This window comes from Miniopterus schreibersii (genome assembly GCF_964146895.1).
Source record: "Miniopterus schreibersii genome assembly, chromosome: 10".
Taxonomy (NCBI): Eukaryota; Metazoa; Chordata; class Mammalia; order Chiroptera; family Miniopteridae; genus Miniopterus; species Miniopterus schreibersii.
Window position 1 is genome coordinate 38,209,317 of NC_138110.1, and position 14,235 is coordinate 38,223,551.

At 44.0% G+C, this 14,235-nt stretch overlaps 1 protein-coding gene across 5 annotated transcripts; it reads right to left on the minus strand.

Moving 5' to 3' along the window:
• CABYR (calcium binding tyrosine phosphorylation regulated) lies at nt 1-13,132 on the minus strand. 5 transcript variants are annotated; one of them, XM_081148390.1, is made up of 6 exons: nt 13,074-13,132; nt 10,247-10,419; nt 10,107-10,160; nt 3,936-5,459; nt 1,390-1,988; nt 1-86 (listed from the first exon to the last, which is right to left on the minus strand). In XM_081148390.1, the coding sequence occupies exons 2-5, from the start codon at nt 10,392-10,394 to the stop codon at nt 1,399-1,401; spliced, it is 2,316 nt and encodes a 771-aa protein (XP_081004516.1). In that variant the 5' UTR covers nt 10,395-10,419; nt 13,074-13,132; the 3' UTR covers nt 1-86; nt 1,390-1,398. The 5 variants fall into 5 exon arrangements, with proteins under 5 accessions (XP_081004516.1, XP_081004517.1, XP_081004518.1 ...); XM_081148392.1 differs by having other exon boundaries at nt 2-86; nt 5,112-5,459; XM_081148393.1 differs by having other exon boundaries at nt 2-86; nt 5,112-5,459; nt 13,019-13,132.
• Between the last annotated feature and the right edge of the window lie 1,103 nt (nt 13,133-14,235).

Genomic DNA, 14,235 nt, shown 5'->3' on the forward strand with positions numbered 1-14,235 from the left:
TATGCTCACATGAAGTTTATTGATAAATTACACTTGGTGGCGGACTCCACCTTGAATGTCGACTCAGACAGCCTCATTTTCAGCATCTGTTAGGAATAATGAAGGTAGTAAGTTGTTTAATCATGAAACTGAACATGTGAAATGAGAAGATCAAAAACTCTAGTTATACCGTCCTGCTCTGTAAGCTCTTAACCTAATCAATCAGTTACCTATGCATTTGCACTAAAATATCCTAGCATTTCCTTTTAGTGGAATTTGACAATTCCACGAAAAGTCTAAAACTGAGATAAGAAATGTACATAATTTTAAGATTGATAAGAATTATCACCTTAAATATAGTAACTGTAGTGCTTGAACCTGCCTGTGAATGAAATCTAGCTTTTGTTCATCAGATGTTCAACTTGAAACTCCCAGACCGTTTTAACTGAACTCATTGGTGTGTAGGTATAATACCTGCATTGTACACTTGTCTCCCTGCTTCTGATGACCTCCTCCTGGTCTGTAATCCTTTCCCACCTAGCAGCCAGCACGATGTCACTGTCCTGGTTTCTCATTCAATCCAAATCTCTCTCCTTGGGATGCAGAGTCCCTGAATTATGCTGCTGCTTATGGACCCTGTCCCCGTCTTTTTGGCCTACTTGCAGTGTCGAAACTCCCATGCTCTTTCCTGCCCTAGGATCTGTGGACTCCACAAGGCTGGTCCTTCTCATACCAGGTATCCATTCCTATCTGAGCCTAGTGCAGGAGGCCTGTATCAGTACCTTGTTTTTTCACAGTACTTAACACATCGGTTTACTTGTTGCTGTCCTCCACTAAGGTGTAGCAGGTTCCATGTTTTACTCACTTTACTATACACGGGGGAGGAGGCGCTAGCACTTAATGCTAGTTCCACAGTTTCTTTAGCTCTTGAATGTGTTTCCAAGCTCTAAATAGTCACTTAAGAGGGAACAAACTTACTACGCTGACTGTATTCCCTATGTAATCTCCTCTTGTTCCTTGCTCTGTGGTTGTTCCCAGCTCTTATGGCTTATCTCTGCTCCTCCCTACCCCTTAAACATGCCAAACTAAATTCCCACATAAGACTGTCCTTTTAAAAAAAAAAAAAAAATCCATCCCCTTTTATAGCATCTTCCACAGGAGCTACACAGGCAGAGGTGATGGGGTTGATCGGTTCATGTATTAGACTCCAAATCCCCAGTGTGGGTCATTATGGCGGAGTGCACTGTTGTGCATCGATTAGTAATTGGTGGCAAGGAAGCTGGAGACAATCTCATCAAATTAGAGTATACTCCAACTCACTGCAATTTTTAAAAATATGTCTCCAGGTCAACAAATCAGAATGCTGAAAACTCAAGTGTGTTAAGGTCCACATATGGTGGGAAATTTTACCTGCCAGTTTTAAGTTTCTGCTCTGCGAACATTGGCAGTAGTCAGGGTTATTTCTCCAGCAATACCATAACTTCCAAAGGGAGTACGTTTGTCACCAGATCCTGAACATGTTTTGGCTAAATCTTCTACTGGGAAGGCAACAGAAAGGAAAACTGGGCTTTGTGGCCTGGGGCCATCTTGTCCACTTGTAGGAGGACTAGCATTCTGGGAGTTTCGGGAGTGTATCTGGAATTTCTGATCTGCAGGAACAGCAATGGGTACTTGGACTGCAGCATATCTCTTCAAGGTATCTGACTGGGAAACAACAGCATGTCCAGGAAGAGGTTTCCAATCCTGCACTTCCTGAACATTTGAGCCTACTAAAATAAAAGGTGGGGCACTGGTCTTCTTGCTGTCGTCCATCATCACATAAGTTGGAGAAGTAACTTTCGGTGGATTCTGCAGATCCTTAGGATTAGATAAATAGAGGGTTGCTTGGGGGAAAGGCCCAGGTGCAGGTGGCGGTGATGGGCGACTTTGTTGATTCATATCAGTTAGACAGTAAAGGGTCCACGTGTTAGAATATGGTGGTGGTTGTCCTGCTTCGCTTGTTGCTATTGCTATAAAAAAAAAATTTGCAGGCATTAAAGGTTTGGTCTCTGTATCAGGCGCTATGCACAGAAATATCTTTGTAAATTTTTTCACATATAAACAGCTGTAGTAATATGTGCCATAAAGCATGCTATAGAGAGGGCTGAGTAAATTGTGTTTGGCAATGTGAAAGGAGAGATTCTCTACAGTTGGAGACAGCATGCGGCAGGGACACGAATTGCGGCAAAAGAAGCAATCTCATTCTAAGTTGCTATTTACAGGTACTTGAAAAAAGGGTTAATGCATCTGCATAGTGATTTTTCCTTTACTAAGGAAGTCTGCACTAGGTATCATCTTTTGGTAATCAAATATCTGGCTCTTCACAGGCCCCATTATCTCCCACTAATTTGTCACCACACTATCTAGGACTCAGAACCCCAGAAAGCACCCTTTTCAAGCAAGGCTCGAAATCATACGTCCTAGGTGGCAGTACAAGGCTGGTTGGTCCCACAGGGGTTCTGTAAGAAAAGAGAGGTCTAGGTGTGCCATGCATCTACTTCAACCAAGGACACAATAATGTCAAGTTTGATTTGCCTAATGCAGACAGTACTGTCTTGGAGCACTGAGTCCTAGAAGGTGGGGTAGAGGACAACAGGTTCCTTATGGAGTTGTTGCAGTGCCCAGGTGTGCGAGGTTCACCTATGACCACTGGGCCATCAGTCCTTGGTGCAGCTTTTCTTCCCCAGAAGAGAAAATACCACCACTATGCACATGATTAAGCTGGTGTGTTTTCAATAGCTTCAGATACTTGAACTATTTCTCGCTCATTTAAAAATATGCATAAGCCAAGTCTTCAGTGTTGTTAAATAACCTCGTAGCACTCACTTGAGAAATAGTTGGACACCTGAGAGCAGTAACTGGGTCTGGAAGTGCTGCTTGCGCCACAGTGTGGTGCCGGTTCCACGCACTCCACTCCCAGCTCCCGCCTCTGCCTTTCAGCTGTGCAGAATCCCCGTTACACTGCCAGACAGAATTTGATCTCTAACCACCTGCTTTGTAAACATTTATTCTGGCTCTGGTAAGAGTCAAAGTTGAGAGATTCTGCAAAAGGAATGGGAAAGGTTGGCTCATGCATGTCCCATCTATCCCTAAAGGGACAAGGGCTCCTGAACTTGTCCAGATGGGGCAGCAGGGTGGGCAGATCAAATGGCTTCATCAGATGGAGATGGAGGTCAAATCGTGTCTGTGTCACAGGAAAGCAATGGCGATAGTTGAAAGCAGCTTGATGTGGGCACTTGTGAGGAAACAGAAGCCAGTCATCTCAGCTGTGTCCATTATTGCTCAAGTGCCGCCTATCCTTTCTGCTCCTGCTCCCCTGTGACAGAACTTCGATCTGACCTGTCTTCTCGCCATCTGGCTATAAAACTGCTCCCTCCACTGCAGGAAGCTTGCAGGCAAGGATAAGTCAGTGCTTGACCCAGCTCCCCAAACCTGGTTGCAGACCTCTCCTGACTCAGTGCGAAAGCAGAGTCAAACACACCACCATTTCTTTCACTTTTAAAATGCCACAGCCTATGTAAATGCACTGCTGAGTTTGGTTTCACATTCACAAGTGAGAAATTTCCAACACCTCCTAAATTAGTCTTGCAAGAGGAGTGTTCAGATCACGTGACTGTGTATCTGTACCTGACAACAGGCTCTCATTCTTTTGAACGTATGTAGTGAAAAACATAATGTGCAAGTGTCGGATGACCAAACTCTGAGGCCGAGTTTGGATGTCACTTCAAAACCACTCATAAGAGTAAAATCTCAAATACAGCAAAGCCTTTAAATAGGTTTGGCATTTTAAAAACTATTAAAAATAAAGACTTTTGACCAATCTGCAGGGAGCCTTCCTAGATGGTTTCCTGAAATAGATGTCACCTGAAACGTAATTTAACGTAATTTTTAATTTCATAAGTATCTAATTTTCTTACCTGGTTCATTCAAACCTTGTTCAGGTGCTGCTTTCCCTTCTGGTTCGATTTCTGGTTCAGTAAGACCTTCTGGAACAGGACTGGGGGGGCCACTAGATGATCCTACAGGTGCACCTGAGTACACAGCTTTTGCAGCCTCCCCAGAGACCACAGGTTTGACCTCCATCTCCTGGGGTGCAGAGTTTTCCTCCTGCCCCGGGACTAGCGCAATGATCTCCACTTCAAGGTGCAGAGATTTTTCAGAGCCTACTGCTTTGGTAGAGCCCTCTGCATTCTGGGATTGTGCAAGCAGACCTCTCAGAGAGGTGTCAGAGATCAGAATGGTTGCTTCTGCCTCCATATGTACTGTGGGATATTTTGCAGAATCTACAGATTTTGCAGACATGTCTGAGGCTATCTTGCTTAGAGGTATGGGACTAACTGGTGGTGATGGCTCAATCTCTTTAGGACTATCAGTCTTTAAGACTAGTGTTTGCTCCGCACAAGTAATTCGTTCCATCACAGGCTCATCGTTATAGACAGATGACACACAGATGGTTGAGGTAACCCCAGTACCAGCCTGCGAGGGCTCAGTCTCTTTAAGACTAGCAGTGTTATCAGTGAAAGGGGTAACTATTTGTTCTGGTGTTTGCTTCATACAAGTAATTCGTTCCATCACAGGCTCATCGTTAGAGACAGATGACACACAGATGGTTGAGGTAACCCCAGTACCAGCCTGCGAGGGCTCAGTCTCTTTAAGACTAGCAGTGTTATCAGTGAAAGGGGTAACTATTTGTTCTGGTGTTTGCTCCACACAAGTAATTCCTTCAATCACAGGCTCATCGTTATAAATAGATGATACACGGATGGTTGAGGTAACCCCAGTACCAGCCTGCCCAGAGACCTTAGGAGCTTGATCACAAGCAGGAGGTTCTTGTTCATCCTGCAAGGGGAGTAAGGAAGCCGTTGATGGTTCAGCCTTAACGTCTTTAGGTTTAGAACCCAAATCTACATGGACAGATGTGTGGCTCACAACCTGCACCGCTAACCCCTCTCCAGAATACACAACAGAAGCAGCCACCTCATTATCTTCAGCAGCCTCTGAACTCAGCACCTCGTTGGAAAGAACAGGCATACTTGTTGCCACATCCACCATTAAAACGTCAGACTGATCAGAATGAATAGATGAAACGTTACCTAACATCTGGGCAGCAAACTGAGCTGGGTCAGCCTGGACATAGGCAAATTCTGGTGAGACATCTGCTGGAGCTGGTGATGAGGGTGGGGTAGCAGTCTTAGGTGTGGACGGTTTTGAAGGACCACGAACTGCTTTAGTTGTCTCCTCAGGCTCTGGGGGCTTCTCAGCATAAACTGATGGGAACTGAGTGGTTTTGTTGCTAACTAGTGGTCCAACAGATATATTGTCCTCCTCTGTGTCTGTAGATTTTTCCATCCGTGTAGGTTCTTTGGAAACTGTAGGTATTCCTCTTGGTTCTTTTGCATATTCTGGTTTCTTCTCCTGTGTCGTTTCTGACCATTTCTCAACTAAAATAACAGCCAGGTGATTAATAAACATTTTCCCCAAATGGAGAATTTTAAAGAAAGCAGCAGTAGGTTAAACATTCATATATCAGTACTATATACACAAGTACAAAACTTTTATAACATCTATGATTTTATGTGGAAAGTAATGAAACTTTCCTGCCCTATCCACTTTACAGACACCTCCCTTGCCCAGCCAGGTATGGCTCAGCAGTTGAGCATTGATCTAGGATCCAGGAGATCATGGTTCGATTCCCGGTTGAGGGTGTGGAAGAGGCAGCAGATTAATGACCACTCTCTCATCATTGATGTCTCTCCCTCTCCCTTCCTCTCTCTGAAATAAAGATTTATTTCTAAGGAGATGAAGTGAGGGAGGTGTCTTTTTTTTTAAAGTATGTGACTCCAAGTAGCACAGTAACAAAACTAATCAGATACCACTTTCAACTGGTCAGCATCAAAGGAAAGACCCTAACTCTGCCTAGAAATAAGGAAGCTGAAAACCTTCAGGGAAAAAGCTGCTGATCCAAACTTCCACACACACTTGGGGGGGGGGGGGGGGCTTCAACCTGGCCAGTAAACAGCTTCAGCTGGTTTAACAGTAATGAAACAAACACTGTCATGTTATTAAACGCATTCCTCAATTTAAGGAAATTGGTGTCTGAAGTTTAATGAATTGGAAAACTAGGATTATAAGATGTTTTTATATTAGGAATCATCATATATTCCAACCTAAAAATCGTAGCACCTGCTGGTGAGGTGGGACAATGCAACCGAAGTCCTACTGATCCAGACAAAAAGGAGCAGAGAAGAGTTTTCTGATCTATAAGTGTGGACTCAGTGAATCCTCAGACATGAGGAAAATTCCTTGGAAGGTCAAGACAGCTGATGACATAGAATTCCTAGAGCTGGAAAACTGAAATCATTTTCTGCTTGTCACCTACACACCTGTGTAAACACCTTAGTTGTAACTTATTCTCATATCTTCTTACTTGGGAAAGCATCTCCCTAATAGTCTTCTATAGTACCCATTTAGATAACCATAAATGGGTACTAGAGAAGAAATGAAAATCTATAGTGCCCATTTTCTCATTGGGTATTTGTTGAATTCATTATCTTAAGAGTTAGGACAACTAGATAATACATCAGTACTTTTTTTTAAATGTACTATCCATAAGCATCTGGGCTGTGTCCCATACACCCCCTCCTCTGTTGTATGAGGCTAGTTATCAAGATGATTCTTGTGAATTTCTATTACACTCGTCATCTGTGAAAAAGTAGTTTTAGTTCTTCCTTTCCACATACCTTTTTCCTTTTGTTTGTTTGCCTTATTGCACTGATTAGAACCTGCAGTACAGTGCTGTCTAGAAATGGTGATATTAGACATTTCTGTCCTGGTTTCAATCTCACAAGTATTCAAAATTCACCACTGAGTACATTAGCTGTAAATTTTTTATGCATACACATTACCAGTTTTAGGAAGCTCCCATTTATTCCTTGTTTGCTTATAAACTTTAAAAAAAGTTTTGCTTGTAAAGCAGATCTGGTGGCATTGGATTTCCTCAGCTTTTGTCTGTGTGAAAATGTCTTTATTTTGCTTTCTTTTTTAAGTAATGTATTCACTGGGTATATATATTCATTATAGGTTGGCTGTTTTTTGCTTTCAGTACTTTAGAGATGTCATTCCATTGTCTTTGGCTTCTATGGCTTCTGTTAAGAAATCAAGTCTGGTGCATGAGGGTCTATGAAGATATGAGAGATGAAGGCAAAGGTAGGATAAATTCAAATCATAGAAAGCTTTGTATGCCATGATCTTTAAAGGGATAAAAATTTATATACTGTGATACATGTGTCAGAAAGCATTACTTTATCTTCTCTAGCTGACCTAAGTTTGCATTAAAATGCTCATTTCCCAATGGCAAAGTTAACCTTAATAATATTTCTCTCTTCTAGTATAAAAGTCTAGTTTGGTTAATTACTCAGTCTTTTGTGGCATTTCTCTTTTATTAAAGGTTCTCCTTCTAAAGACGGACTCTGAATGGTGGAGTAAGCCCTGGCTCAGATCCACATGTTGTCCGTTCCTACTGGCTCTCAGTTATCTCTGGTAGAGGCATAACTCATACTACGTGGGCTCTGGGTGTTGGTTTCTGACTCCACTGTATTTACTACTCAAGTGTTTCTACTTTGTGGGAAGTATGGCCTGTTTGTTTATTTCACTCAAGGACTAGGAGATTTTCTTAATTTTGTCCTTTTTAGCATCTGAGGCGAATTTTTATTTTGTTCCCAGCTTGGGTACTGTGTGCTACAGCTCTCTGCCAGTGGGCTGAATAACTTCATTCTCCCATCCTGATTCTTCACTAGTCAGCAGTCTGGGACAATCTAAACACCTGGACCCAGTAAGAGCCGCACCCAGGCCACAGGAAACCAGAAATATTTCAGGCCTATCTGAGAAAGATATTTCAGTAAACAAAATATTTACTGAATGTCTGATCATGATGATTACAGTGTAGGTGCTGAATATAGCATATGTCATAAAGCAGTGTCATGCTAACCACACAGCTTCTCTGAGACGCATGCACGGTTCTAGACAGTACCCAATAAAGAACAAACCTACTCAGGATTCACAAAATTCCTTAAGCGTCTACCTACCTTCCCTATCCCATTTCAGTCTCAGCTAGCATTGTGCATGCACTACCCACACCCCAGCACCGCAATCCCATTGCCAAGAAGGACCTTCCATTTCCCTTTCCTTTGCAGCAGGAAATGACTTTATATCCTATCTTTCTTCCCCCTCCCTCAGTGGCTTATATAAAATAAAAACTTGGTTCTGGTAGGTTTAGCTCTTAAATAAAAATTCAGCTCTGAAAATTCCAAGGAAATATTCTCTCAATAAAAACAGGCTCCTGCAAAACTCCAAAGTTTTAGCTTCCTTACTATGAACCTTGGAATGTTTCAATGGGTAGAGATCAACAGAATAGGAATAATTAGAGGTTATCTGAAATCAGTGCACATTAGTTTAATATTTTTCAAAAGTATCCCTACAACAATGAAGAGTTCGGATTTTGTGAACAACAGGGAACTATCAAAGTTTCTGAATAGCAGAGTGATAACTTAGAAGGCCCAAAGGGTCTTCCTTCACGTATTGTCTCTTAGTGTTCCTCACCTTATCGTGGCAGCCTGGTTTCTTGTCCTAGCTTTCCTGGTTTGCCTTATCTGCTTCCCACTCCCTCCTCTCTTAATCCTGATCCTGTGTTTCTGTCCCTAGTCTGACAATCTGACCCCAATTCTTGACTATACCATTGCTCAATGATTCACTTGCCTTTCTTAGTGTGGACTATTCCTCAACTGACTAATCTTACCAGAATGAAAAGCATGAAGGACCCAAGCCCCCCCTCCCAACATCATCACCAGATAATCATTCAAATCTTTTTTAAACTTAATGAAATTCCTCCATGGTAATGAAATTCTTAACCACCTTGACTAGGGTGATTTTGGCACAATACTTGTCCCTGTTTAGGGAATCAGTATAGCCTTACTTAAAGAAAATGCCCTGGAAAGTACAGAGCAGCAGCACAGCTTCACAAAACTTAGTCCAGAAATAGATATATTCCTTGTTTGTTTAAAAAGGGGATAGCCATAAGTATGTGTAACAAACTAAAAATAACACATAAAAATAGAATTTGCATAAGAAACTAAAAACTATGAATATTTAATATGAATACTCAAGACAATATTTAATGATGTGCATAACTGCGCTGGTGCTGCAAAGGAATTGAAATTAGGCCCAATGATCAGCAGCAGTTCATGACTTATATGGCCCCCAGGTAGAGATGTTAACAGTGTAACTCAGTGATTCAGGTGGGCAGGCCTTGATTCTTCAAAAGAGGTGGTTATTTCCTGTCTCTGTTGGAAGCCAAGACAGGACTGACACTGGAAACTGGACTCTTGGGCTTAGGAGAATGGAAGGTGATTGTGGTACTGAGATCCCATTGCCCACTCTGAAGGAGAAACCACAACCCTCTTCACTGAGCAGTGAGAGATCAGAACTTGCCCAATCTGGGCTTCAGGTTCCAAGTGAGAAGGTGACAGGAAGGAAGATGTGAAACAGTGGGAGAGAACATGAGGAAAGGAAGCTGAAATTCCTCTCCCTTCACTCTGTTCAAGAACTTAAGGTTTTTCCAGAGGGATCCTAGAATGTTACTCTACTGTGGAAAGAGCATGAGCCATGCTACTAGGAAGATAAGTTTAGATTCTAACTCTACCAGTTACTATTGAGAAGCTTACAACTTATTCAATCACTCCTGAGCATCAGATTTCTCTTGAGTAAAATTGCAATGTCGTCTCCTACCTTATAAAGTTGTCTTAAGTGACAAAATATATTGTAAGTGGCTAGGACAAAACAAGTACTCAGTAAGTTCCATTCCCTTCTTCCTTCTTTTCCTAGCATATACTAAGCAGTGGAACTTAGACAACTCTTTTGCCTAAAAATATTGCCTGAGTTTCTAAAATCCTCTCAATGATTCATTTTTATTAGCTACTCTCCTGAGATGACTGAGAAATGGGGGAGCTTTTATTATTCCTATGGTAGATTCCTATGAGATCTGCTTAATCAAAATGCAGGTAAATGAGGAGGATCCAAGAAAGTGTACTTACCTTTAATCTGATGAAACTGTTTAACCAGATCTTTTATATCCAGAGGAACATTCCCTGAAGGAATAAATACAAGAAATCAGATACAAAAATTTCCCAGCTTTTCCACGGCAACAAATATATAATCTAAAGCAATAACAAACCTTCTCTAAACAGAATAAGTTCTTTAAAGTAAAATGCTGCAAACTGGGTGATGTTCTGCGGATTGGTTTTGAGAACGGCTCTGCTAACTCCCTCAAGCAGAGTCTTGAGGCCGTAGGGTACGACAAGTCTGGGCTTTGAAGAAAACATTTTGGCAGGATGTCTGTAATCTCAACTACAATGAAGAAAAACAAAGTCTTATAGTTTATTAGTTCTTCTTAAAATATTTCTCATGAGTTAACTACAGTTTCTAAGAACAAATCCATCTCCATTAAAATTATTAGCCTTAGTTCTAATCTCTCGATATTCTAGCAAAATGGGCTAATTCTTGGTGGCAGTTTTTAAAAAATCATGTTACCAATAGCTTTTTATGTGTGCAGGTGAGCAATCTAGTACTATTTATAGAAATTCATGGGAAAAGCCCTGAACTCCAGAATGATACTTAAAAACAAAACAAAAAACCAATCTTAGGAAACACCTGTTTCTGTAAAATTCAATAAATATTTTGTGCAAGAAAATTTCAAGAAAAATATATTAAGCTCATTTATGTGTCCAGACATTCTCCCAAACCACATGGGCACTGGCTCTTATGAATATTCATGAAATAGCTACAAAACAGGGTTTCTACAAGAAACTGTCTCTTTAAAAAAATCCTCATCTGAGGATGTTTTATTGATTTTTAGAGAAGGGGAGGGCGGGAGAGAGAGAAAAGATGTAAAAGAGAAACATCGATCAGTTGCCTCCCATACTCGTCCCAACTGAGGATTGAACCTGCAACCTAGGTATGTGCCCTGACTGGGAGTTAACTCGCAACCTTTTTGGTGTATGGGGTGACACTCCAACTGAGCCACCTGGCCAGGACAAAACACATCCCCCCCCTTTTTTCTAAATATATCCCCGGGCACATTGATCATATTTAAGTATACATTTTTTAGCTTTAATTTTTTAAAACAGAATGGGTATGTTACATGTGGTGGTACACTACTCACCACCACACCCGCCTCTTCTCTACCCTCCCTTAACCTCTATCCTAGTGCTCTCTCCCCCTTCTCCCACCTTTCTGGGTTTTAAGTGGTCCCAAGGATATGGCATCGCATAACCTGTAGTTCTCAGAGTTGCACAGGTTGCCAGTGTGTGTGTTATTGTTTCAAGTGATTTAAGAAAGCTTACAAATACACATAAAGGAAAAATTGTGGTAGGAAAAACAGGATGAAACTACAGGTAAAGTTAGTATTTCAATACAAGGAGTATCAAATTAGTCCCTTAGCTACCGAGCCGCCATTACAAAACAGAAAACAGTTGGTTAAATGATTCAGGTTTCCTGAGATTAATCAGTTGCTTAGGAGAATCCCAGCTATTCTGGACACTGAGACCCAGGAGAAATTTCTCCTATGGGTCCTCATACAGAAAACGGTGTGTGATATAATGAACCATGTCCTCAACAACATCCCTACAGTAGATAATGGGGTAAAGTGGCAGTTTAGCTACAGCAATTATACAGGGGCCAATCTCTAATAAAAAGCAACTAATGTGTTGAATATTTAAAAGCAAAATGCTGAATATTTAAAAGCACATCTTGTGATCACGGTCTCTCCCCCTCTCCCTTCCTCTTTCTCTCAAGTCAATAAAAACATATCCTCGGGTGAGAATTTAAAAAAAATTAAAATTAAATAATAACAAAAGCACATATCATCATCCTAAAAGTCAAGAAAAAAAAATAAATCTGGATTGGACAAAGCAAAGCCTTTGAGAATATAAGTGTATTGAATCCCTTAATGAAAACTTACTATCAGAATATCATTCAACAGGAGCTTTACTGAATTAAATCGTCTTTAAAAACCAATAGTGTAGCTTTGGCAGGCCTACATGCTAAATGTTAAGGGACACAGGCAGTAATTGTATGTATGATTGTGTATAATTTTTTTTTTTTTTTAAAGGACATTTTTTGCACCCCAGTGTGAGTAGAGAGGTCATGTTTTCAAAGCGGCTTACCAGTAGCCACGATGGAGCTAACATGAGACCCTTTCTTTAGGCAGTTAGCAGTTGGTGCTCCCAACTGTTGGGCAGTTGGCTGTGCAGCGATCCTACTATTTCTAAGCCCGGGCCGCAAGCTGCGCCCGCACCCGCGCCTTGTGAACAGCAGGGCCAGTCAGAGCCCCAGGACCGGGAAGCCGAGCAGCCCGCCGGGCAGTCTCCCACCGGGAGCTGTCCAGAGCAGCTGAGAAACGCTGCGGCACCAAGCACAACACCGACGGGCCAAGTCACAAATACACGTTGAGGGTTGTTTGAAGGGACAGCTGAATTCTCCCCCTCAATCTCGCCTTTCAAGCCTAGTTGTCAACACCTAACATATTTTACAGCCTCCAACCCCCGCACCAGGCTGTGAACTCTGCCCACCAGCCCTGGGGTAACGTCAGCTCGCGCAGGGCGAACGGGGCGTTGGCCGATGCCGCCAGTGAGGGCTTCGGGGCGACACAAAACCACCAGCACACCCCACGCGCTCCCTGGAGGCGTTTGCCGGGGTCTGCCGGCCCGCTGGGGCGGCGCTGGTTTTGCCTTTGAGTCTGGTGGAGCGAGCACTGAAGGCGGGAGGGCGGGTGTCCCGAGTCCGCATCAGCTAGTTCAGGAGGGAGGCGGCGACGCGCGGAGCCCCGCCCCACGGGCGCTGGCCGGCCGCAGCTCCACTCACTGCTGTGGCCGTCCCCGCCCCACCGGTCTCCCACTCCGGTGGTCCTCCGCCTTCCCGAGCCCTTGAACCGTCCCCCGTCCCCCACCTCGCGACAACGCGAGGGCCTAACTGCCTTCGGGCGCAGGGAGGACGCGCCCCACCTTCTCCTTTCGGCTGGGTTCTACGGGGCTTCCTCCTCGCCTCCTTGCAGGCGGCTCCTGGAAGAGCCTGCGCGCACAGCGGCCTTTTATACCCCCGGGAACGTCAGGGCCTGCGTCACAGAGCCCGCGCTTGCGCCGCAGCGAGGCCCCCCCCCCCCCCCCCCGCCCCGGAAAGGAGGCGGGGCCTCGGCGGGCCGAGAGGCTGTGAGGTCCGAACGCCACGGGCAGGGGGCGGCGGCCGAGAGCCCAGGGCCGTGGGTCACCTGGTGTTTCCAAACTGCCAGGAGTCCCTGCGCTTGCGGTCATTCAGCCTAAACTAAGCTCTGGTTTGGAAGGAGAGAGAAAAACACACGGCCCTTCTAGCCCAGGCCACCCCCTCCCCGCCTGACGCTGCCCTCCGCTCACCTTTTGGAAGAAGTTTCTGCCCCGGCGTACCCAGCACACGCTAATAAGGAGAAAGAGTAATTTTACTCAACACAGGCCTGTCGCTCCCGAGAAGCCGGCCTGTGGAGAGAAGCTGGGCACTAACCCCGCGCTGCCCGCTGCTCCAATTCGGCCTCTGGCAGCCCTCGGCCCGACCACCCGGAGCGCAGCCGAAGCGCAGGGGGCCGGCCGCGGGGGGCGGGGCGGGGGCTCCCGGCGCTCCGCTGCACCAAGCGAAGGGCGGCGGACGCACTTGAAACACCCCCTTCAGGCGCACATATTTGTGCCGGGCACTACCACCACACTCGTGTAGCAGACTCTGAGCAGCCCTCATTGTCATCCACATTCAAATGCTTAAAAAGCAACAAGAACCACTGGGAATCAAATGTTAAGGATCATCAGGGCATATATGTCAGACCAAAAAACAAAACCAAAAAAATACACTTTTTCTTCAGTTTGGAAAAAACCAAGGCTGAAACAGAGGCAACGGTGAGGCCCCAAGGCTACATCTACATTGCACACAGCATTTTCTTTCTGGGCGTAGTAACTCACCTGTTTAGGAATTATTACCAAGTGCCCATTATGTGGCACACAAGCTCCCTCTTGTCATGAAGATTACATTTTGAAAGTAAAGGAGAAATGCTTTTAGATGATGTTGATGACAGGTCTGCAGGTGGTTTTTTTGGTGATTTTTGGGGGGGGGGGGTCCTTCATGACTGTCCCCAGCATCACTTTGGTA